Below are 27,212 nucleotides of genomic sequence, written 5' to 3'. Positions count from 1 at the left end.
CCACCACACCACCATGCCGCCCAATTTTAAACTTGTTGTGTAGTATTGTGATATATTGTGATGAAATATATTATTACCTTTTATTGCAGCAAAAAAAGCAACTGGTTATATTATTCTAGTAGGCTTAATGTTTAATTTGTATTTGGAAAATTAATAGTTTATATAATTAAACAAATTGATACTTGGTGTCCGTTTAACAATACCATATTACCACACACAAATATCACAATACTATGCTGTATCGCTTTTTTCCTCAACCCCTAGTTTTTACCTGTTGGAGGGCCCCGTGGCTGTGCGTGGAGACAAAAAATACACCACCCATGTGGCTTCCATGGTCAGTAGCAGCTTCACTTGATAACAATGGAAGCACTCTGCTGCAGGTATGCTGCGGAAGATATGTTGTGCCATGTTCCATGTATTTTGAGCATTACCCTAGAGAGGTAGCAGTCAGTAATGAATGAAATAGACTGACAAAAAATCACCAATGATTTGAAGGAGGCCACTGCATTGTGGAAACAGCGGGACCTTGTGACAACAGTTGAAAACCTCCAACTGTCCTCTAACACTCCTACTCTTAAAGTACATTGCGATCGTGCCTGTGCCAGGATCGCAGCCACACTGGTTTGTCTGATACTGGGATGAGGCCCAGCTGATCTACTAAGTGCTAAAACTTACTGTTTTGAGATACTACAATCTGTGCATTGGCTATCACTTTTTGGTTAGTGGAAGTGAGGTGTTTGCCATGTTCTGTGTTGCCCTTCTGCTGTTGTCAGATCAGTTATTCACTATTTGTTAGAAAGTCTTCAAGTCTTCAAATCATGCATATTGTCTTTGAAGAAAAAACAAAACCACAGCCTTAGTCTCAGGTCAGGTTGAGGTCTGAAATTGAGTAGGTTCAATCGGATCAGGTCTAAATGCCGCGGGTACAAGCAAAGTTCAGGTATCGATTTTAGGCCTGTGCAGAGCTCTAGCTAAAAGTACAAATGTAGCTGTGATCACGAGTACGGCACACCGTATCTGATCACACCTCATCTGTGATGTTGCATATGTCAGAGGTGTAACTGATCCGTAGAGGTGAGTTCAACAGTGCTCATAAAAGATTTACCGTGGAGCGGCTCTTTAATCAAGTGTGAGCATTTACCTGATGAAAACACATAATTAATGGTGTGCGGCAAATTAAGGGCTAATAGTGCGATTCATCACAAACATGTCTCCTAGCTGAGCAACAAAGTCAGGAAATACACTGCTGCGATTCTTTGGTTCTGATCAAACACTTCAGTCACAATTTTCACTCATTTACACTGAATTTGATTCCTATATTTCCTTTCCTGAAATAGACAAAGTGATTTTCAAGTTTTTCCCCAGGGGAAAAACAAAAAGTGACATGATGTGGATGCCAGGGGAAGAGACAGAGAGAAGGATGTGAGAGTGACGTTGACTCATCTCTCGGGGAGCTGTCATCAAACATCAATGTGTTCACCTCTCTTGCTCTTGGGAAGAGGGTCCCTCCCCTCCTTTCCTCCCTTTTCCTGCCTTCATGCTTCGCTTCTTCCCACCCAGGGAAAGGACAGCAATTTTGGGTCTGCCAGTCTGTCCTCTCAGAAGGGGACAGGGGAGAAAAATCTGGCCCGCCCCATCTGTCCCCGCTCACTTGTCGTGCAACCAGCAACCAGCGAGCGAACTCAAAACGCCATCATGATGGCAGACTGAAACTGATGACAACCCTAAAACAGTTGAAATGTGTATGAAATGGAAGAGGGCATTAATGGGCTGACCCCAAACATGCCGCCGTGTCCTTTGCTGAGATTATCACAGTGATGGGGATTTGTCTCACAGCACTGCACTGATGAGTGTATACACAGGCAAAAGGTCCGTGTTAATCATTACTCTGGCTCACTATGGATGAATGAGATCATTCACTGAGGGTGGCGTTGACCCCATAATCGACCTCTCAAATTAGACTCCTTTCCCTAACCTCACTCTGCCCACACCAGGCTCTCACTCTTTTGTATTCCACCGCCATCCAAGTCTCCTATTACTGAAGCCTGGGTAGCTTAATAAGAGAAATGGAGACATCTGTGCAGAAATAATGACTACTGACGGGGACTGCAAACAACACATGGCCAGTGAGGGGGGTCTGTACACCAATTTCTCACTGTATCTGATCATTAATTAAAATTCCCTACAATAGCAAATGGACAAATTGTGTACATACAATTTATTGAAAAATCTTTTCAATTTTACCCACGGCAAGTTAAAAAAACATGTTCCATGCATTCAATTAAAACTGAAATTATTACAGTCAATTATTTGACGTGTATTTAATTAAATGGCATTAAAGGTTAATGAATGTGGGCTCAAGGCAAATACAGGCATTTTTTTGTATTCTGCATTATTTAAAAGACTCATATTCTCTGACAGGAGGCAGTTCTAACACAGACTAGAACACCCTCAACCCGATCATTCGTCATTCCAGGTGAATATCTGCAATTACTGACAACCACACCATACGGCTCTTGCATTTCTCCCATGCAATAAAACTGTCAAATCCTCTCTAAAAAATAAGATCTGAGACATCCCTCTATGCCCCAGATAGAATACCAAAGCGATGGAAGGAGGCTGGTTTTGCATGCTTCCTTTTTTTTTCATTTAAGACTTTGCAAGCTGCAGGCAACCAGACTGCTTCAGATTTCCAATTTTCAGGACACATAAAACCCTGATATCTTCTGAAACAGAACAGACACACAAAGCAAATGCTCTTTCATGTCTGGCAATACGACTGGTAATTGCAAATTGGCGTAAAATAAACAAGCGGAACCATTTGCTTTAGTTGTGTGATAAGACTCGGGCAAAGTCAAGGGGACAGTTTAAAACTCTGTGTTAAGGAAGGGGATGGATCTGCATGCAGGGAGAAGGGCAATAATCCCTATTAGGTTTACACAGTCTGTCAGTTATCTCGCCACTGTAGCAGTGAAGGATCTCGACTAGTTACTGCATCTTCGTCTTCAGGGAGAATATCAGAGCCAGGTTGTGAGCACACCTCATGCACATCAAATAAGAGTCGACCTCAAATTGGATCAGACGTAACGAGAGCACTGCAACAACCTGCTCTGATGAAGATCTGGGCTTCACTCTGAAAACAACAAGATAGGCCTCCATTTCAAATCACAACAAACAGTCTAATACATGGGCTGATGGGCTGAGATGTGCAGCATATTGCATATTATATGTGGAATTGCCCCATTAAAAAATAGTGATAAAAACATGTCAGGCATTCAGACGATCATCCATTCAGCGCATGTACTAATGTGATTCCATCTAAAAAGTGACAATATGTTGCATTTTATGGCAGAGTTATAACGCGGCAGTAATCTGCGGCGGTTCAGCTAAATAAATCAATATTCGCTCCAACGTTAAAGGCATAAATCTGTCTCTCATTTGTCATGGCTAACAACGTGGACAAGAGTGCGCCTCATTGCATGTTGGAGCCGTGCTGGAGATGTGTCCTGGGCTCATTACCATTCAAGCAGTGAATGCCTGAGTCCCTGACCCAAATTCAAGATGACACTTGTAAAATACACAGATTCCAAGTCAATCTGCTGCTCATATTTTTCAATGTGTTGTGGTGCTGCTGCCTGCTGTGTCCTGGGTCTCTAAATGTTGTTTAGAAGGGGAAGGCGATAGATGAGTGGAATCAAGCTCTCGAGGATGCTATGTGGGTTGTTTGAGTGGGTTTATGGTGGGAAAAGAATTGAATCAATCGAGGGAGGGGCCCTGGGGAAATAGGTCTTAAAGTCAGTCATTGATGCATCCTGAGCCTACAGCTGATAACCTCTGGAGAACTTAAGGAGCTAGACCCATGACATTAGCCCTGGGTGGTATCTATTTTTTTTTTTCATACCTTCATACTTTCCTGACATTACACCAGGGTATATGGTATATGACAATATTTGTGTACAAAAAAAAAAAAAAAGTGGCTAGGCTTAGCTGCTGGTGATAGAAGTAGCGCTTATGTCACTATCTACTACTATCTACTACATTTAGATGCACAACAGATTCTGCTTTCTGACCTTATTCCAAAGATACAATATTCCTACTACGCTCGTTACATGTCTAATGAAAATGAATATTCCACTAATATTCCAGTTCACATGCAGCTGTGCATACTCTGATTAACGCACCCTAACATGTTGTTTATCATGTCAAAATATGTCAAGTTGAACAGCTGGAACCACTTGTGCCATTTGCTTCTTTGCACCAAAATAGAATTTCTTCAGTTTTCCATCAGTGGCGGACTTGTTAAACCATGTGACCACAGCCTCCCTCTTTTATTCCTTTAATTACCTTCTTGTAAAGGTGGGGGATGTAATATGTGCGCATATCCAAGAACCTGGTGATATTCAAGTCTTTTGTAATGTTTTAAAGTGTGTTTGTTTTCTGTCTGACAGAAATGTGGCCTTCTCTGCTGGGTATGCATCTCTAGCTCAGTCTTGCAAACTGCTGGACTGTTGATTTGTGTACAATGATCCATGACATCGCACAGAGCTGGCCATAAACAAGCAAGAGGCCGTGTGTCACAAACTGCTGTAAAAACTCCAACTGAGACGTATACTCCGAATGTGCTGTATACATGTCAAAGAATGCTCCTTAAACTTGAATTATACAGACATATCCCACATGTCTTAGTCAGAAAATGTTTCATTCAGAAAAAGGAAAGAAAAAAATCCAAACACAATGGCCGTGCTGTGTACATGACCTGCATCAAATCCAGAATATTGTCATCATAGTGGAATTTTAAGACCTGTTTCCACCGAGCAGTATGGTACGGTTCAGTTTAGTTTGGTACACGCTTTTTTCATTTCCACTGTGAAAAGTTGTGCATGGTAACAATGGAACCGTTCTGTACTGTCCCTATTTTGGTCACCCCTCTGTTGGGATACCTAGCACACAGATCTGGTTCTAAAAAGTGGAGCTGTGAACACTGCAGTCTGTTGATTGGTCAATAGAGAACCGTCACTCTTACTCAGGGCTGAGTTGTGGCTGGTTTTGAGGCTCATGTAACCACTGTTCATACCGTGGCAAATGTTATACATTAAGTAAACTATAAATATAAAATGAAAGGATGTTTGGCTGCCTCTTGTAGCGGCTGTAGTCTGAGAAAAAAAGAAAGTGCTGTGGTGCATTGTTCTTGTGGACTGAGCAGGACTAAATGCACAAACCCAAAGGTACCATACCGAAAGCGTTTGGTGGAAACGGGGCTTTGGTGTGCATGTTAGAGGGCTGTAATGGCATGAGAGTTTCATTGTACGATAACTGTCTTAAACAAAAAACACGATTTCATGGAGTTTATATTATTATTAGTCAAACCCTTAAAGGAATGAAAATGGAAGGATTTTTTTTGGTTGAACAAACGATATATTACTATAATCGAAAACTGAACCCATTTTGTTAACGACAGTATGTATAAAAAGTCTTTGCTTTGAAAATTACTAAAATAGAGCCGAGATATTGTGGAAAAGCTAAATGCACACAGTATGATGACTGTCAACTTTTACATCACAGAATACCTTGAAACTGGTAAATCACTGCAACCCTAGCATGGAAACATTATAGGAAATAAGCGCCCTTCTTCCATCGATTCTTTGTGGAGGACCTGATGACACTTGCTGTGGTGGGTACTGACTCATCAGTGGGCTGAACAGAAATGATGTGCCACTGGTGGCAGGCTGGCAGTTGAATAAAATCATATGTCTAATAAACTGCTTTTGTAGTTGGAAAAAGTCATCTGAAGATAAAGTTATATGTGGCAATATTTTCATGGTTTAATATCTAGTCATATTTATCTTACAGGAGACCAATGAAGCTTCTTTTTAACTAGTCCTGTAATGTCCCACCTGCAGTTGCAATCTTTCTCAGCACAGCTGCCTACTCCACCAAAACGGACCTTAGGTGGCCTGTGTTGTGCACTAAAATACCTCCTCAATACAGCAGCTCCATATCAGCAGAACAGAAAGAGAATTTTTGACAGAATCGAAATCATAGTATAAAATAATGGCTGGAGGTAACCTTTGGTTTGTGGACTGCTGTTCTGAATCCTTCAGTTCGACATTTCCGCCGTCGCCACCTTGTTTTTTTGGAGTGAGAAGTGACCATATTTAGATGTGAAGGTAGAGCTGTGGGAGAGTGAGAGGTGGATCTGACTCACTGACTGTGGCAACAGCTCACAGGCAGCCTTTCACTCAAAGGGGCTCGCCCTTAAATATGCATAACTTTGGGCCTTAATAAAATATAAATTGGTGAGTTACATAAAAATTCACCCCCTGTACAGTTGTCTCGAATGTTGAAATTAGCTATAGAGACTAAAACTGCTTCTTGTACCAGGCTGTAAACATGTTGATGTCTGCTGCAAAGTTGCACATTTTAATATGGCGGTCTATGGGGACTCACTGGCTTCTGGAGCCAGCCTCAAGTGGCCATTCAGTGAAGTGCAGTCCTTGGCATTGCCGCAATGGCTTCATTTTTCAGCCTCGCAGGTTGCCTCTTGACATAAAATTATACCATTGGGATTTCTAAGTACCCCAGTATACTGTGATAACGTGATACCACCCTAGGGCACTCTTCTGATGGACTTAACTGCAGCTTTAAAAGGCGTCTAGTATTTCAACAGCCTTTCCACGTGACAATTAAAACCTGGCTGTGCATTGCTAAAACTACTATTTAAACCGCAGTATGTACACAGCTTATGGATCTGCAGTTAGTTCATATATACACCCAATATATTGTTAATTAAACATGAGCAGGGTAATCTAAAAGGAATTTCTTTGCTCTCAGAAGACCAAGAAAATGATATTCTCTGAGCCTCCTCAGCAGAGCCGGAGGTGGATACTGACTGGGAAACATTGATTTCACTGTAATTTGCCTTTAGGTGTCAGAAAAAATGCTGAGTAGTTGAACTAGCAAGCTGTTCTAACATTCTACATTAATTCACTGCTTAGGTGCAGATTAGCATTGATTGCTCTTCCTGGGGTGAAAAGAGAAGAAGAGGAGGAGATAGCAGTTAGTAGTCACTCCTTCAGCACATGGCAAAAGCAGCGCTGGAACATTTTTCATGTACGAGTCGCGTGAAAGCCCTAACATGTTTTGTGGGACCACAAACTGATATAAAATGTGATTTTTTTCCCCTGCATCACTGAGAGATACTTAGAGAAATTCATATCACATTCAGATATATTTGTCACAGACAGAGACTGCGACAGCACTTCAAAAAGCCCGAGCTGACCAAATCACAGAGCTCAGTGTGTCTGTTTTATTGGCTTGCAGCTACATTCAATCCCTAAAAGTCCACAGGCACTACAAAATGTCACTACATGATGTGTGAAGCGTTCAAAGCCAGATGAAAAGCTACAACGATCGCACTCATTTTGTAACATGGATTTAGCCAGATGACTGTATTTCTGTACAACCGTTTACTTGATAATACCAATCAATTTGCACCAAATTGAATTCCATTATAAAAAATCACCCTCAACTGTGAGGCTGCATAGAAAAGCTTGTTTTGGTGGACATTTTTCTCAAAAGCCTCTGACTGGATGCCTTGCTTGGGTTGTTTTCAAATACATATAAAAAATATATCAAAAAGAATGGAATAAGACCATTTTTTAAGAACCCAATACAAGACCGAAGAGCATATTTCTGCTATTCAGTTCAGCCGTATAAACACATTATTGACCGCACAACACTGATGCTGCCTTCTCTATTGCCTGAGGTACACGATTTGGCACATAGTCACTAAAAAAGATCCTGCTTATGTATGCAGAACTAATGACGCTCGGTTTTTTCCCCCCGTCGTTTTTTTCTCCCATTCTCTCTACTCCGAACTCCTCTGGCCTATATTTAGAAAAGAAAGATCTCTGTATTTCACACGCTGGAGCAAAGAAAAAGATGTACTGTATAGTAATTCAACAAAATATTCAAAGAATGACTGGCATGTACCAAAGATGAAGGTTTTCTGCGTACTGTAATTCTTGTACTTGTCAGGTACTGTTTCATCTGTGCTCATGTTGTTCACCTGTCATGACAAGTCAGTGCCACACAGCTGACACAAAAGCAGCCAGGCTAAAACTGCACCTGCAGCCATGTTGATTCATGCTTGCTTACTGTGGTGGGAGACATTTAATGTCAGAAATCCTCATATGGCTAGTCGTATCTGTACACTTGTACTTTTTGCATGTTTTGCGAGGGAGATTTATCTAATTCTCGCCTTTGTAATTCATTAACTCGCTGCAGTTTTCGGCCTCTCGTGTGTGTCATAATCAGCCTTTCACAAAACCAAGCTACAGCTCATCAAATCTTAAGCCCACCTCATTCAAAAAGCGATGAGTGATGGGGTGGGAGACTTAATTTCCTCTGCAAAAAGCACCACCTACCTACTGCGCCCGAGCGAAAAAACCCACCTCCAGTTCTCCTGCTCTATTACCTCAGCCCCATAGAGTGAAACACAGCAGCTCCATATCCCAGTTGATCTGCAACACAAGCTAATGAGCTCAGCGGCGGGCCGCACAACACGGTTGGGAAATCGAAACAACCAGAGAGACGTGTGAATTAGAGTGATCTCCCAGGACGATCTGCCGGACAAAGGCAGGCATATGGAGATACTTGCAAAGCAGGTCGGCCAATCTGAATCAAGGCCCAGGGATCTATAGGGGATGCTAATTACAAGACTTCAGATGATTTAAATGCATATACATATGTTTATGTTCTTATGTAAATGTTGCAGAAAAACTTAAAGACCAGCTTTGAGGCTGGACAGTATGGTAATGACACAGTCAATGAAATTAGAGTATGAATGCTGGATATGGATGATTCTAAAGACATCATCTGTGACTGCTTGTATTGACCATTGATTAAATCCACTGACTGCCTATCGCATTATAGTTGGAGGCGTAAAATTTCGGTGGACAGACTGGCTGAGGTTGATGCTTCAATCTGCCATTTCAAATTCAGAGCCAATTCAAGAGCCAGCCTTTCACGGTGGATTGACGGAATTAAATGCATCTGACAGCGCAGCATATACAGCTTGTTTCATCATCTCGCAGAGCGCACTCAACCCTCATCTATTTTCCTGTGCCCCAATCCTTGTTTCACCTGGCAGTGACTGATGGAGTTCAGCTGTGCCTCTGGTGAAAAAAAAGGAGAAGAGAAGGGGGAAAAAAGGAGGTAAAGTTTGTTACAATACACGCTCTCTTGAGCCATAAAAGATGACTGAACTTTTCATGTGCCGATATGGAGAATGAAAAACAGTCAGATTGCTTCGGCACCTCGGATCGAAAAATCCCACGGGGGAGAGGGGGGACGGCTTGTGTGAAATACTTTATGGAATTCCACTCCACCCAGATACGGACGTTCACACACACACTCCTTACAAGCCACCTTGAGTCTGTCAATAGCTCCGCTCTTTGTAGCATCAGAGCGCGGGTACATTTGAAACCTTAAATGTCAAATACAGTGATTAGATCGATAGGGGAACTAATCTTCTGTTGCCTCGGACCAAATGGTTTATAAATCCCGCAGCAATCCCCCAAGTAAGCAGAGGAATTCATGAATGCTAAACACATTTGGTTTTCTCTGCTCTAACAAAGCAGCGGCTTTGATACTACCACCCCTCATGTACTTGTAGGACAAGACTGCTGAGCTGACACTTTTCTTTTAAATATGAATATCAAATGAGGCTTTCGCTTTTGATATGGCACGATAATGGCAAAGCTGGGCCGAGCCCATTTAGCTACTGTACATCCTATCTCTAACAAAGGGAACAGGCCTGTGTGTGATGTTGCTCGTGATTTGGCAGAATAAATCCCTGTGTTGTGTTTCAGGCCTTTTTTTTTTTTATCTTTTTACTTTTCAAAGGTGTTCAGTATCACTGGAAAAGATAAATAAGTGCAGCAGTGGACAGTAAATTGAATCTTGAATGGAAGAGATTAACAGGGGAGGCTGTGGGTACAGAGGACATACTGCAGAGTAAGAGGCTGAAATCCTTGCTCCCAGCAAGAACACCAACACTGATATGCTCACAAGGCTGACACCAACAGGACTTAACATCAATCACCCTATCGGGCTGGTCAAACAGTCGCTGTTTGTGTGTGAGAGCACAACAGATCCCCCCCCTCCCTCCTAAACAACGCACTGTCACAGCACAAAGGCCATTTGCTTTGATGATTGTTGGCTTTAGCATTGAGCTGTCCTGAGGAGTCGTGCTCTCAATCCGAAATGCATCACCCAATACTGCTCTAATCTGCCCGAAACTCCCCCTGCAGCTCAGACTCTTCTAATCCTTTATAAGAAAGAGGAGCCAGATGGTCATGAACAACTGCTGGGGGGGCCTAAGGATGAGCACATGTATGGAGATGCCTGGAGTGCCTGCCACTGTTTACCTTGTGCTTCAAGTTACCACTGTAAGCCCCTTGGAGTGGATGGTGTTCGGGGTGGCGAGCGTACTTTCAAGAATGACTGTATGTTTGTGTGTGGATACAGCGAGTGTGCTCATGCATGTGCGCACAGTCAGAAAGAAGAGACCCCCGCTGTACCTGGTGTCAGGTTGCCGCAGCGCACCATTCCCCCCTCAGTTGTGAGATGAGATGTCAGAGCTTCAGAGGCAAACCTCCTACCAGCTGCAGTAACCTTGTGATTCCTGGAGTGTCAGAATTAGAGCAGTGCAGTCCCAGGGGTGTCAAGATACAACATAACTCTTGCCCTCCCCTGCCTGTATCCCGGAGTGCTCAGGCACCCCGCCCCGACCCCTCACTGACGAGCGAACCCTTCATTCCCAGCTCTGCTAACCTTCAACTGGGCAGCCCCAGGATCCAGAAAGCCAGTCAGCCAGCCGCCGATGAGTTTCGAGCTGTCACATGCTGATGGACAGACCCACCAGCCACATGCTGAATCCTAACCCCCGCATCACCCGACTCTCTTCCCATGGGACACTGATTAAACTGTCATTAAAATGATCTAGTGGTGGGAGGAAAACAAGAGTATCAATCTGCGGGAACAGAAGGGAAAATGCATAGTGGGTGTTCATTAAATGAACATTAACAGAGTAAAAATTCAATTATTTCACAGCAGGGGATGCACTACGCTGGGAAACGTCCATAGCCACTTAAGGTCCCAGTGCCCCTATGCACGCACACAAACACAAACACACTCACACGATAACAGAGAGAGTCTTCAAACCTCACACTAAAAGGAGAGCTTCTGCACACTTTCAGGATGGTTGTAATGCAATTCCATGGAGGCCAACAAGCGAGGCTCCACATGAATCGGAGGCCACCATCCTTGAAATCCAAAGCCTCTTTTCCACCTCCCTATTAGTGGTGTGCAGCAACCGGTTATTAGTGGCGGGGTTTTGCCACTGAAAAGGGTTAAGCACAAATTGAGCCAGGAGAGAACCTGCGAAGTAAACGCCTTCACACAAATCCCCCTGCAACGGCCCCTCAAGGAGATAGCGGATAATAATGACCTCATGACCTCTGCCTGAGGTTGACCTATAACAGTGCACTGAAGCAGCTTCTGGGCTATTAAACGAGCCACGCAGGCCAGAGCTGACACACAGGTAACTGATGGTGTCACGCTGTTAATGGAGAGTGTAGTATAGGTTTGAGCTATCATACCTGTCTCACAGCTCAGAGAATGAGTAATGATGGAAAGTCTTAATTCATATAGTGATGATTAAATCAACATTATAAATTGTATGGGTCAAGGATATATGAGTGATTAAAGCTGGAGCGCCAGATTGTACGATTCCAGGAGGATGTTTTTAGCGGCTGGACTTGCCAGATCTCCTAAAGCAACCAGGATGAGAACCTGTGACAGCACAGTACGTGTGATTTTCTATTTGACAGTATGGGAATAAGTGTCACTTCAGTACATTGATGCTGTGTTGGAAGTCTGGCTTCACTTCTTTAGACTTTTAACTAGGGAGCACCTGTCCCCCACAGCTCTTTATCTTCAGGGCAGCCCATTTTGATAGGCTTTTGCAGGTTATTGCCGTTTTTGTTAATACAAGAATTGGGTTTAATGTTCAGTCTTATCTAATCTGTGTCCTCCAGAAAAACCTTTAACTTCTGCCAAATTATTGTGTTAAATCATTTGAATTTTGCAAAGCCATTAATTACAATCATACGCAAATGGTGCATCTTATTAAATCTTACTCATGCTTACTTAAATTTCATCTCAAATATCTCATTCACTTAGGCAGTGCTGTAAAAGCAGTCCATCTCATCTGTCTGAAGGGAGTTCTCAGGAACAGAAAACATGCATTTTGTAATAAATTATTAACCGCTGATTGATCATTTATGATGCTAGCAATCGATTAAGGAAGTTACTTAAAATTTCCTTCCCATGTTAAACAGTAGTTATGCCAATGCACGAGCAGCACGCACTTGCACTGTACACATACTGAATCACTTCTAAAGAGGCGCCCACATCAAGGTAAGTCGATGTTTGCATTAATGAACCCATCATCATCTTTTCTGACCCTTTCATTCCCTTAAGCAAACATTACATGAAGGCGAGCCACGCTGTAGAGCCCCTTAGCTGTTTGTAAGCCTTTGCCCATTGCCCTCATCTCTGTTGACTGGGTAATGATAGACGAATGATATGGTGATACCGCCCTGAAGCAGCAGAGGCGTCCACAGCTTCAGGCCACAGAGGCTGGCCACTAGCAGTGCTGTTCATTTAAGTATATGGAGCGGACAACGGGATAGATGTCGGACTTGTGTGGTGCAAGTGTACGTGTGTGTGTTTTCAATGGTGGCCTGTGCACAGCTGGGCTCGAGCTAAAGCCCACTCTGTTGCCTCCAATGTGCCCCAGTTAGCACAGCTCACAACCCAGTGACATGGTGGGCAGGGGTTGGTAGAGTCCCTAGTGTTGGGGTGTTTTTACGCTTCACGCTTCGCTGCATCCACACAAAAGACTTGGCCTCATAACCTATAAGCTCTCTAATCCATTCTGTAAACACTAAGGGATGCCCACTTTTACAACAAATGCCCATGCATGGGTACACAGCAGAGCTTGCCACACGCTGGCCAGGTTTCTCTGAGTGAAATCTATTTGTGAGTTAACTTGGCACAGAGAGCACTATCACAAAATGATTCTTTTTAACCTCAATTATTACTGCGTATTACTACAAATATTGATAATTACAACAAATTTTAAATCACACCGATGGAGCCAAATGCCCTGGTGCAGCAATTCTGAACTCTGCCTATACTTCTCTCCATAATTGATCACAGCTTTACCCAAGAGCAAGGACAATATTAAAATGAAACATACAAATCAGATCATCTCCTCCAGAATCAACTGCTTGCAGACCACCTCGACTCATATCTGCTCGGTGCATACTGTGTTGCTCATCAATATAACTGTGCTCTAGAGGTGTGCAGCTCCACTTGCATTTCAACCTCATGTTCCCTGTAAATCATATAACCATCTGAATGAGTGACCCTAATGAACTCCCTACAATCCAACCCCCCCCACTGCTAGTCACATACAAAAGAAGACCTGGTGCAATGCCACTGACTCTGTCATGATATCCAGGAATAGCAACATGCACTGCACAGGGAGGAACAGGAATAAACAGCCTGATGTAATAATTAGAAACGCATGATTGCACTGAAAACCATCAATTTGCCATGTTTCCGATGAACTCTTTTTAAAAATCTTATTACAAACTGAGCCGTTACACTCTCGAACACAGATATGGATAATGATTAGAGTTGCCAAAGCCAGATTTACTCAGTCAGCATCATTTCTTGAGCCACATCCACACATTTGTATCATTATCATCAGCTAGATCGATGTTAACAACTGTGAGGAGGGAAAGCATTAAGGAAAAGATGAGCCACTTACCCAGAAGATGAGATTGAAGATGAACATCATATACTTCAAGCAGCAGAGGCAGCCCCTTGCCATGTTGCACTTCTTGAATTCTAAAAGGAACACAAATGATAGATCCAGGTAAAAGACTACGTATTTGCTGCCTTTGGGTGAGCTGTACTTGTTGTTGGTCTTGTCTCCTGCGCTGGCGTCTGCTGCCGCTCCAGCCTGCCCCTGCTGTGCGTTTTTGCGTGGCCCCGTGGAGCCGTAGAATGCGCCGGCAGTGAAGCCGCGGCCGCCAAACGGGCGGCCAGACGTGGACGCCTGGGCAAAATCTGAGTCACGGCTATCTACTGAGGGGCTACGGTGAATGGCTGACTCCTCACTGCTGGACTTCTCCATGCTCTAGGGCTGCAGCTGCTGATGAAGGGCTCCCTGACGCACAGTCTACCATAGTCTCAGGAATGACAGGACAGAACAACTCGACCTCCAAGTCTCGGCTGCTTCAGGCTTTGAAGCAAAAATAAAAAAAAGATAAAAGCCTCACAGACACACAACTACATCCACCTCAGAGCACACAGTTGAGGAAGAAAGTCCTCAGTACAGAAGTGAATAGAACTGCACTGCTCAGGCACCTCTGTCTTCTGACTGCTGCTGCTGTCTTCCTGTGATAGTCCTGAAGCTGTGCAGAAGAGTCCTGTGAGGAGCATTACCCTCGCCTTATGACAGGACTGTCCTTCCAGGAAGAAGTTACAGTGCTCCCCTCCTGTGCTGCTCACTGCTGTGCTCCAGTGGGAGTGAGACCCCCGTGAGTCTCAGCTGCTCCACTCCCACGTTCTGGTAACTTTTCTCCCCGTCCTCTCTCCACTGCTCTGCTCCTTCCCTGTCCTCCTCTTCTCAGCGTGCTCTGATGCACTCTCTCCTCCTTTACTCTGTCTCTCTCTCTGTCTCTGTCTCTGAGTGTGCCTGTCTTCTCTAGTGTGCCATTCTGTGCTCAGAGGCTCAGTCCTCCGCACTGCCTGCGCTCTGCTCTCCCAATAGCAGCACTCCGGCTGATGTGCTATTATCAGCAGACGCAACTAACGGGCATTCCCTATCTCCCGACAAGAGCACTGCCCTCCTCCCCCAACTCTCTCCCTCTCTCTCTCTTTCCCCTCTCTCTCTCGCCCTCTCCCTCAGCCCCTCCCCACTGCTGAGCAGACAGCCAATGCAGCAGCTGCAGCCCGACCCGAGCTCCTCCTCTCCGCTCCCCGTGTCTTTAATAAGCCCATCACTGTGTTTGCTTTGACTATACATGTTCAGCAATTTCATCCTTGCTGTCAGGGGAACTGAGAGGCCACAGATGAGTTTAGGAATATCAAACAAACAAACAAAAAATGAGGTGTGAAGGTAATTGTAGATGAGTAAGGGTTGTGTGTGGAGTAGCAGGATTGGGGTGTGTGTGTGTGTGTGTGTGTGTGTGTGTGTGTATGTGTGATGGAAATTGTGGGCAGGCTCTTTTGCATGCACAGAGTCAGTCAGTCTGCAGCTGACACCTGCACCTGCGATTTCACACATGCCAGTGAAGCTGCTCGCGCTGTTTTCATTGGCAATATGTAATTTCATTGATTAATCTTGCCATAAATAAACCACATTTGACAGTGTTTTTTAAAGCCAGCCGGAAACATGTGGGGACTATCACTGGAGTGATTACTGCATCTGATGTGGGTGGTGGCGACAGCACTGAGCTGCAGTTTGGTCACGCTGTTGCTCTGCGTTATTCATCACTGCACTGCCCACATCCATGTAAGGGGGGACCCAATTAACTGGCAGTGTCCAGGCTCTGGAATTATGGCACCATCTGAAGCACGGAAAGGGGATAGTGGCTTTAAGATGCTGAGCACTCTCCAAGGAAAAGCTAGGGTCAAATGCTAAACAGTGCCTCTGATTCACACACCAAGCAGACAAGATAGCACAGAGCTCTGACTTTACAACTTACCTAGCTCCCCAAATAACCACCTATGCATCAGAGAACAAAGGCTAACTTGTAAAGGATCCTTAAGAGAGGGATTGTGAGGGTGGAAAGTGTCAAATTTCAATTAAAAGGATAATTACTGCTGTATTCACCTTGTGTCCATCTGTGTGAGCTCACCTGAGTTTAATTTAAAGTTCAGGTGACAGAAAGAATTGGAATAGCAATACAAATGCCCTTATTGACTCCCAGAATCAACTTTTTCTCCTCGACTGTCAAGCTAAATCAGGTCTACCACCAGACCGCACACTGTTCTGCTTTGGTAATGGTCTTCTGTCAGCTGAGTGCCGGTGATGGCTCAGCCTCCAGACAGATGGAGAGAGAGTTTCCACTGAATGGTCTTAAAGGTAAATCCAGTAATACCCAATCGACATAGACAAGCTAATCCAGCCCTGTTGTTTCACTATTGTAGAGTAACAAACAGCTTTGAGGAAGTGCAGGTATTGTGGTTGTAATAATAAAAATATATATATATAAATAAATAAATCAGGATTTGGCAATTTGTTAATGATGCAACTTAACAGCAGAATTTAGTATGATGGCTTAAAAATATAAAACAAATATATACTAAAACCTTTGCATGTGAAATAATATTTACACCTGGGTTCTGCAGTAATGATTTAAAGGAATTGTTGATACCATACATTAAATATAAGGCTACAGCCAGCAGCCAGTAAGCTTAGGTTAGAATCAAGGCTAAAAAAATGGGGCATGGCTAGACTGGTTTAGTCACAAGGTACAAAAAAATAAAAAGAAGAGGATAAAGAAAAAAGAAAAACCATCTACCAACAGCAGGTCCCAGCCAAGACACATTACAACACATAACTCCCACAAAACCACATTTTCTTTTTAGTCCTTGGTTTTCATAGGGATCAAACAAATGAGATACAACAAGCTAATAAGTGAGCTTTAAAGGAGCCTGTGGGCAGATGTTGTTTACTTTGGACAGAGTCTGTCCAAACATTAGCTGCAATCAATCTTCTCTTCTACACTCTCCACAAGAAAGCCACAAGCGTATTTCCCAAACTGTCAAACTACTGCTTTACGCTGTAGCCCCACTATGGTCGCTTGCGACTGCAGCTTGATCGGTTATCTTGATGTGAGCACCATCTGAGTTTTTCAAATTGTCACACTCTCTTGCTACACCACCACTTTGGTAAGCATCAGAAGTGTCCAAGCATGCTTTGTGCAACAAATGAGTCGCTTCTTATACAAAATGAATGCCAGAGAATTTCTGGTTGCATATAATGTGGCTGCACCATCTAATGAACCATTCACTTCAAGTACAAGTTGTAACTTCTATCATATCTTCAACCCACCCTCACCAAAAAACAGCCATATAGGTTGTCTGTATAAGAAACTTCTTGTAGTAATTACGTAGTATTTTATAGTAATTATGAAGGGAGCAGAGGAGGAAGTCCATGTAGGGAGGAGGTCAGGGTGGATGTATGGGTCAAGAAATACAGGACTTACAGGACCCAAGAGGCTGCTGTGTGTGTCCTGTGCGAGAGCTAAAGTCAATGTGACTTATTTTAAACATGCGCTGTACTTTACTGATGTCACATATGTAAAGCACATCAGTGATGTCATGTACATAAAGTCACGTGCGTAATAGAGATGCGTGCGATCAGCCGTCTAAATGATTAAACATCCACCCCCTCGCTAGTCGGCACCAGAAATAATAGTTGGTTAACCTAATTAGTGTTTTATTCATGTGCAAGGCCACTTAATTGTAATGCAACCACCCACCACTAGTGGGTGCTATAGAGCTGTCAGACAGCTGTTCCCCTCCCTGCAGTAGCCAGCGCGGTTTGGCAGTACATTGACCTAGAAAATGAAAACAATGTAGGTTGTGTCAGAAAAAAACTGGAACATATTCAGTCAATTGGAGCAATGCGCAACCACATTCAACATGTGCATTTGGATGTTAACCTGCACAGGACAACAGCTGCCACTGCTAGCGGTGCTAGCCACACAAAGCCCAAATTGACATCGTTCACCTGGAGACGCTGTGATCCCGCCTGGTCTGAGAAGATAACACAGCTCATCACGACACTGACTGCTTCCACCTAACTTTGTTGAAGGTAAAGGCTTCAGGAAGTTAATGGAATACGTGGAGCCTGAATGGCGCAAAATGTCTCGTACTTGAGTGGCATTTAAAATCCGACATGGTTGTTGAAGATTGTGATTGAAGGCTTCAAAGGACTCTTGATGCACACAATATATGTTGATATATGTTTCAAATACTTAACAATAAATTGTGCTAAATTTTGACAGTTTTTCCACTTTTTAGACTAGTCGACTAATCTTACTATATAATGACGAAAACTGTGTGTGTCTGTGTGTCTGTTCCATGTTTTTCTCCTCACTGACTTGGTCAGTCCATGTGAAATTTGGCACAGTGGTAGAGGGTCATGGGAGGATGCAAATGAAGCAATATTACATCAATTGGCCAAAGGGGGTGCTATAGCAAGCGATTGAAATTGCAAACTTTGAATAGGCATATCTCATGCCCTGTATGTCGTAGAGACATGAAACTTTGCACAGAGATGCCTCTCCTCATGAGGAACAAATTTGCCTCTGGTTATATAGATTTTCCACCATTTTAAATTTTTTGAAAAACACTTAAAATCGATCTCTTCCTAGGAAGTTTGACCGATCTGCATGAAACTCAGTGAACATAATCTAGGGACCAATATCTAAAGTTCCCTCTTGGCAAAAGTTGGAAAACTTACTAAAACTGAGCTTCTATAAGGCAATGAATATTGTGGAGGGCGTGGCTCATCACATAAAGGTGTATAACATCTCAAGGGTTTCACCAAACACCACGCTACTTTGTAGGCATATGACCACACATAATCTGAGGGGACCCCTCCATTATTGACCCCATCAAACAAAATGGAGGCGCTAAAGAGCTAATTTCTTATCTGGGCCTAACGGCCATATCAATTTTTACTAAACTTGGTAGATATGTAGAACACGACGCCTCAAGGTGACTGGAGAAATTTAACTCTAATTGGCAACTGGGTGGCATTATAACAACAGAAAAATACTTAAAAATGGCTAAAATGCGACTGATCGCTGTGGCTCCCCCTGTGGCCGAATGTTTTTTTTTTTTTTTTGGTATGACTAAGTCATGGTATGGTATGCTGCTGCAACACGGGCTAGCCACACCTTTCCCATGTGAACTACCAGTGCGCCAGACTTTTAAGTCGATACAAAACACTTTGACTATCTGCCTTTCAATGTGCTATCTCAACTACTAATGTACAGTTTTAGCCCACTAACTATCCCACTATTGGCAATGGTACTACTGTACTTTCAATAAAGCAATCGTACTATCAAATTCACAAAAACTGTCTGAATACATTATTCTTCTTAATGGGTTCAGTTGACTATTTAGTCTGCAATTTTCTATAACCTGTATCCCAAACACACACCATGTGAAACTGTACGTGGGCAACTGTACACTCAAAGGGTATGGACTAGTCTTAATTAAAAATTTTGTTTAGTCAACTGGGAAATTAGTTGCCAGGAACATCCCCAGTGCATTAATTCTGGGCTCCATCATGTGGCTGCCAAGAGAACTTTTCAGAAACACGCTGGTGACATCACTGCCGCTTATTTAGCTAGGCTATTGCCTGCCGTCACAACAAAGACTTAAAAGCCCATTTGTGGGAGCAGGTCGGCCGAACACTGAACACAGCTGTTGAATGTTGTGCTTTTATCACTCTACATTGTCTACGCTTGTTGTTAACTAGGTAGCCAACCCTCTCTTAACATACAACTCTGCGTTAACTACCTAGCTAACATAATTTTCATGATATTGTTACAGAAACAAACCCCATGTGCAGCACGTCATTTAAAAAAAGTGTTGGGAGTGCTGGGATGAAGCACTTCCTAGTGCCCTGCTCTTGTCTGCCGAAGAAAAATTCTATGTTTACGCATGCCCTAAGGTAGTGTACACACGTTGCTTGAATTACATAACAAAAACCCAAACACTGAACTTTTTGCCAAACCTAACCATGTAGTTTTGGTGCATAACTGCGACCATTTCACAACTTCAACTGCGTGTGACTGTAAGTCACCAGTACTTTCCAGTGGTCTTTTATTTTATTTTGGGAGTCACCGGCAAATGACCTCTTCTGTCGTTCGGGTATGAGAATGCTGACACTGCAGTGGTCTCTCCCTTCCTTTCAGCTGACATCTACTGAGCATCATTGGTTTTGGTTTGCACCTTCAAGACCTCCGCAGCACGCCTGACACTCGCTCATACATGGCTTTCATGACTGACTTTGCTGATCTACACACTCGACTGATTATTTAAGTTAATTTTAGTTTTATAAATTTGGCTTGTTTTAAGTAAATCTTTTGTGTGAACTCCCTTCTTGTCACATACTCTGAGCCAGTTTGTGACTGGTTATAAAGAGGAAAAGCAGATAGTTTAATATACAGTATATCTCTCAGATCTCTCACAGTTAGTGCATTATGGCTGCTGTCAGAAGGACATCACATATTTTCACATTTACAGGAACAAAAAGAAGTTACGCCTATTTTTCCTCCTTGACCATGCATTTTTGGAGGTTTTCATGTAGCTCTGAAAAGCTTCTATTAACTGTCAGAATCCCACACACTGAAGTTATGAGACTTTGATCTGACACCAGTATTTCAGCAGATCATTTGCTTTAGCCTCAACAAAGCCTCAACCACGCGTTTGCAGTTCAAGAGACAGGTCTATTATCGAGGAAAGGTAGCAACTCCAAATCATTAAGACAAATCGGTGATTCGGCTGCCAAAGGTAGACATCATATGATTAAAATAGCTGCACAGAAGTTATAGGTGACAACGTTTCCCATCAGCACCTTTGAATATATGTGAAAAGCTGCTAGGACTGTCAGAATCCAAACGCTTTCCATCCAGTGAATTTCAGGTCCTTAACTCCAAATTCAATACAATCTACGTCAGTGCTGCTCTCTCTGAGAGTTACACACATTTATCAGAGCTCAGTGGGGCCCTTAGTGTGCATGCTACTGATTCCTCAAGTAGCCTGAAGGACACATCCGAGCCTGTTCCCTCCACGCACAGATCCATCCATCGACTCAGGAGCTACGGGGCTCTGCGTCTCTGCATTAGGTTGAAGGGGGTAAAGCAAGAGAGAAAGACACCAAGCGAGGCTCGGGAGAAATGGACGTCTGTAGGATGACACAGAGGAGTACAGGCTTGGAGAGAAGATGAAAAATATGCGGAGCAAAGCAGAGCAAGGCCAGAGCTGGGAGCCTGGGCTGAGATGGAGGGTGTGAGTGGGATGAGATTGTATTCAAACATTCTCTATGATGCTGAGTAAATCTGGCAGCTCTCTTCGACATATGTATATGGTGCAAAGATAGACAGGGCTGAAGAAATGAGAGCTCAGAGCCAAAAAAAAGGAATGCTCCCAGAGCTCTTCAGAAAATGCTTTACAAAAGGTAACAGGATGCAAACACTTCATAGTCCCATTGCCACTACAATGCTACTATGAACAAATAATGACATGAGTGGCATTTAAGAGAGGTGTGGGTGTCAACCAATGCCTCCATTACAGGAAAGGTTAAGATACACTTAAAGAAATACAGTATAGGGTTTATTTATTATGTTTTATGGTGGGCAGTATTATGCAAGAACAGCAGTATGTGGTCTCGTCAACAAAGATATTCCAGCCTACAAACAGTAGGGGGTAAAGTGAAATTTACTAAGGTTTGCTGCTGTTTAATTAGACAATAAAAGACATGTGCAATAAAATCCTTCATTACAAACATAGATTTAAACTACAGTTGAATAACTCCAACATCATAAAAGCTTCTCCGTCGTCTTCACATTGTTTCTAATGATGTTTAATCTATAAAATGTAACCAATTCCAGTTTTTTGTGTATACAAATAATAACTGAATGGTAAATGTTTTATAGATGATTACATTTCTCTGCTAGAGCAGAAGATGCATTCTATTATTCATCACGACTAGATGAAAATTGTAATTTTACTTACCATCACTAACCTCAGTAATGCCGTCTCTGTTATTTGAGTGGCATTATACATCAAGGGTATAAATAAAGGTTTTTATGCAAATCAAATAAAGAAGCTACACTTGATAAATAAACATCATGACTTGCTGGTTCAGTTTGTGTAAGACGGGCATTATGCTGCTGGAAAATGTGATAAACAAGTATTGCAACAGAAGAAAATTTATGTATATCTTTCAGAGCACTGTGTTCATTTAAATTATCATTTCAAGTCCTCCTACAATCTATGTATGTATGTATGTATGTATGTATCTATACTGTGTATACACTCACCAGCCGCTTTATTAGGTACACCTGTTCAACTGCTCATTAACACAAATAGCTAATCAGCCAATCACATGGCAGCAACTCAATGCATTTAGGCATGTAGACATGGTTGAGGCAACCTGCTGAAGTCCAAACCGAGCATCAGAATGAGGAAGAAAAGTGATTTAAGCGACTACTGGGATTTTCACACACAACCATCTCTAGGGTTTACAGAGGATGGTCTGAAAAAGAGAAAATATCCAGTGAGCAGCAGTTCTCTGGGTGAAAATGCCTTGTTGATGCTAGAGGTCAGAGGAGAATGGCCAGACTGGTTCAAGATGATAGAAAGGCAACAGTAACTCAAATAACCACTGGTTACAACCAAGGTCTGCAGAAGACCATCTCTGAATGAACAGCACATCGAACCTTGAAGCAGATGGGCTACAGCAGCAGAAGACCGCACCAGGTGCCACTCCTGTCAGCTAACAACAGGAAACTGAGGCTACAATCCACACAGGCTCACCAAAATTGGACAACAAATGAGTAGAAAAACATTGCCTGCTCTGCTGAATCTCAATTTCTGCTCTGACATTCACATGGTAGGGTCAGAATTTGGTTTAAATAGCATGAAAGCATGAATCCATCCTGCCTTGTATCAACGGTTCAGGCTGGTGGTGGTGGTGTAATGGTGTGGGGATATTTTCTTGGCACAGTTTGGGCTCCTAAATACCAACTGAGCATTGTTTTTTTTAGAATATTTTATTTTCAGCTTTCAATTCAATCAGATATACATGAAAACACAAACACACAACTAGCATTGTTTAAATGCGTATTGTTGCTGACCGTGTCCATCCCTTTATGACCACAGTGTACCCATCTTCTGATGGCTACTTTCAGCAGGATAACGCACCATGTCACAAAGCTCAAATCATCTCAAACTGGTTTCTTGAACATGACAATAAGTTCACTGTACTCCAATGGCCTCCACAGTCACCAGATCTCAATCCAATAGAGCACCTTTGGGATGTGGTGGAACGGGAGATTCATGTCATGGATGTGCAGCTGACAAATCTGCAGCCACTGTGTGATGCTATCATGTCAATATGGACCAAAATCTCTGAGGAATGTTTCCAGCACCTTGGTGAATCTATGCCACAAAGAATTAAGGCAAGTATGAAGGCAAAAGGGGGTCCAACCTGGTACTAGCACGGTGTACCAAATAAAGTGGCCGGTGCGTGTATACTGTAATATAAATGTAATATTTAAAGGGACTGTTGTAACTGTAGGGGACTGCAGAGTTGCATAACCTGTCAGCTTTTGTGCTGTCAAAGCTACACACTGTCAGGGAAATATTCAATAATTTAGTATCATACTTTTCTTTAAGTATGTGGTCAGACAAAGGACAGATTTTAAAATAAAGAAATGGTAGGAACTGAAGCGGCAGTGGGCAAGATATCCTGAAGTTCCTCCTATCCAGGAAAAATGTATCCTACATTTTCCATAATGCAGCTAAACTACAGGTTTTCCGAGATCCTTTTAGATTAGTTAAGAACCATATCCTTCAAACTACACTTCTCACCTCTAATGATGCCTCCCTGTCATATATTCATTCATACATTCATATTCATTTACTTGACAATGATGGCATCACAGTTACATCATAAGGTTTATTTTTCAGACTTTATAAAGTTCCCTGCAGAGCCACAGAAGTCACTGTACGACTGTTTTCACTCTAGTACCGTTCCTCATAACAAGTACACTGATATTTATGTGTGAAACTGATGGAGTGTCCCTTTAATGAGAGACCTATATCAGGAACACGGCATCCAACACGTCTGTAGAGTTTGGCACCAACAGAGCATTTAGTTACAGCCTGAACACTGTGTGGTTTTATTGACTGATTTTACCAGTTTACCACTGTTAAACCAGAGGCCGCAGCTGGAACCCTTCATCCTCATCAAAGTCTAGTTTACTGAAATCCACTGCAGTGTGATACCGAGCATATTAACAGCAACTCAATCCTTTTCAGAAAACACTAAAACAACATAGTAAATCTCAGAATCCAAACAAAGTCTACGCACCATTCGTTACAGCCAGAGGACGCTTTGGTTAGTATGCACAGCGGAGGAAGGTAGAAAGACAGAATATGAATGGGCAAAGACACAGAAAAAAGAAAGGAAAAAAGAAACCCACTCATGTTATAAAGTTCTTTGAAATCTGCTTTTGATAAAGTGCCTTCTTGGTGCACTTTATCTGTGACGTCTGCAGCAAAATGACAGAGCGGTTTGTTTGTGTGAAAGCAGAGTTTGCTTGAGAGAATGTTATTTGATACCATAACATTATATATGAGAGTGTCTGCGGAGACCGTGTGTGTCGCTGTGTGTATATGTGTGAGTGTGTGTCTTTTTGAAGGCCTTTGGTCATTACTTCAGAAGTTTGTTTTGCTAGATTTTATTCCTTGATTCTTGCTTCTCCCAGATTTTATACAATCTTAAATGAATATTTTTCTTCAGTTTGTTTGGGTTATTTCAACACTTACATAGACTCTTGTTACTTGTGATAATTGCTTGTCATTATTTCTAAAATTGTACTGACTACATGCCTATTTAGTGTATTAATCAAAGAATAATTGGTGGATTTATCTTTTGTGAAATCATAAAATGCAGCCCTACTCATCTATGAAGCTCATTTTCCACAAAATGTCACTGGATAAAAGACCATGGTTGCCTCAGATAATTACGCGTATGAGATGAGAGAGTGTTCTACTTATGGAAATATGTAAAGCTTGAGGACTGGAAGTGATCGACAGTAAATTACACAAAATAAGTTTTTAAATTTGGCTAATATGATACAGAAATTTCCAAAGTATTTATCTCCTGCTTCACATGTTGTGGCGTTTCGGTAGCTGAATCAGTGTCCGTGACCTCTTAAGTTTGTTTTTCGTAGAACAAAAATTCAATCAAGTTGTGAATTTGTTGATGCCTCGAGGATAAATTAAAATTTAGGCCCACTATTTTTAGCCAAATGAAGAGAATCACGTCTTTCACGGGGAAAATGTCAGGTGTGTTTTTTTTCCCTTCTTCTTTATGGCTTTGATATCTTGCCAACGAACGTCTCTGATTTACTGACTGGAATTGAATCATGACAATCACAGCCACAGTCACAAGGCCACCTCACACATGACAGCATCCCAAAAATAAAACACTGGCTCCATTAAAATGTCAATCGGGGAGACTTTAAGAAAATTGATGCTTGTTTTAATGACAGTACAAGGGTTGTAACTGTGGAGGAATGTAACTGATGATGTCTGAAGTAAAGTGATTTAAGCACACAAAATGGCGACTGCTGCTTTTTAACTATGTAACAAAGAATGTCTGCTAGATAATTACTTGCTATATGTCTTTCCTCACGTTACACAAGGAATTAGTGCTGCATACCTTTGACTGGTCAATCTGAAACCATATCTGACCTGCAGACACACACTATATGACATGCGACAGCACATGATCCTGGTGTGAATGTATGATCAAGGCCTGGGCATAAGGAGAGGATTAAAACTACAAAGGGTTTCCTCCCACACAATATGTCACTGCCAGTGGCCCTTAGATCCTCAAAACGTTTGGCCAAGTCCGTCCCCGTGGACGCAGGCAGACGCGACTGACAGCATGTCATGTCATATGTGGACCATACACAAACAGTAACAGAACAAACTAAACAAACAGGAAGATGTTAGCCTTGACTTCTAGTCAATGAATATGCAGCGGAGTAGAAATGTGCTAACAAGCCATTCATTCTGACATCTGCCTCGTCTCCCAAATCAAATTAAAATCAGATGTCAATCTGCTTTGATATTTATGGTTCTATCGTGCCCTTTTATGACGCTCTGAATATTACCCTCTGAGATGAGGCTGGCCAGACAGAACCGCCATTCTTCAGTCATTCTTGGCTGATTTGCAGCCAAAAAGTCAATAAAAGGTGTCTGGAAAGGGTGTTAATTAGGAATTTATGACATCACGCTCCCCTGAAGATCCAATTGTGATAGCATGTGAGGACTCCAGATAACGGCACTAAAGCTGGAAAGGATCAAGCACCGATTCTTAAAGTCAAATGCTTGAAACCAGAGTACTCAGCTCAGGGCCCATGGGCCAAACAGGGTGCTGGGTGGCCCGCTGACAATTTTGTAATTAACAGTGAAAATAAACTGATTTACACAGGGAATTGTTTTTGTGCCTTTAATGTAAATAAGATGCCAGGGTGCATTTAAAAACAGCAAAGTAGAGCTTGTTTATCAAAACATCATGTGTATGGCTAATTTCCAGGGCTGGTACCTGTGGTTATTACACAGGCTTGTTAATAACATGTCGGGCAGGAAATCCAAAGTGTGGGATCATTTTGAGAAGGTGAAGGACGAACCCAAGGTGATATGTAAACTCGTCAACTACAAACATGACGTATCATCTGAAACATGTAAGTAGCTACATGCCCATTAGCCACTTAGCACAATCATTACTGCTTTGCCGACAGAGTCATTAACAGGCGGCTCGCTCAGTGTGTGACATGCACTTGTAGATAAAATATAGGCCTGTATTAATGAAGGTTCATTAGTATGGTTTGTATTTCTCTGTAATGTAGCACAGTGTTAACAATGTTACTGATACTCTTCTTTCTCAGACCTTGAGCTCAAACCATTGTGTTGCCCCGCCAAAAATATATAATTCAATAATTAAATAATATTGTAAACATGCAGGCGACTAGTTGACTAATGGCCCCAAATGAAGACTATTGGTCGACTAGGAAAATTCTTAGTCAGGGGCAGCCCTAATTCATTTATCATACCAACTTATAATTACTATTAGATAATTAAAGATTGAAAGGTGAAACTTTCAGTGTGCTAAGCATGTCGGAGAACTATGGTGGCTGATGTGAAAATGTGAATAGACCTATCTAAAGCCAGTGTTTGGTTTGTCTGTTGTACTGTAGAAACAACATGGCAGACTGTGTGGGAGAGGACTGACTCCATATGTGGAT

The 27,212-nt window shown here is 42.4% G+C and overlaps 1 protein-coding gene across 3 annotated transcripts in view; it reads right to left on the bottom strand.

Annotated features, from left to right (window-relative positions):
- Window positions 1–27,212, bottom strand: part of tspan9a (tetraspanin 9a) — a 215,128-nt gene that overhangs the window by 72,813 nt on the left and 115,103 nt on the right. For 2 of the 3 annotated variants that reach the window (XM_049574030.1, XM_049574031.1), the window contains one exon: window positions 13,904–13,983. In XM_049574030.1, coding sequence (XP_049429987.1) covers window positions 13,904–13,966 — 63 coding nt within the window. In that variant the 5' untranslated portion in view covers window positions 13,967–13,983. Of the gene's footprint in view, window positions 1–13,903; window positions 14,993–27,212 lie in introns of those variants that run through there. The other variant, XM_049574029.1, reaches the window with a different exon arrangement.

Source organism: Epinephelus fuscoguttatus, linkage group LG4 (genome assembly GCF_011397635.1).
Source record: "Epinephelus fuscoguttatus linkage group LG4, E.fuscoguttatus.final_Chr_v1".
Classification (NCBI taxonomy): Eukaryota; Metazoa; Chordata; class Actinopteri; order Perciformes; family Serranidae; genus Epinephelus; species Epinephelus fuscoguttatus.
The sequence above is the reverse complement of the archived record's forward strand: the minus strand, read 5'-3'. Positions and strand labels throughout refer to the sequence as shown.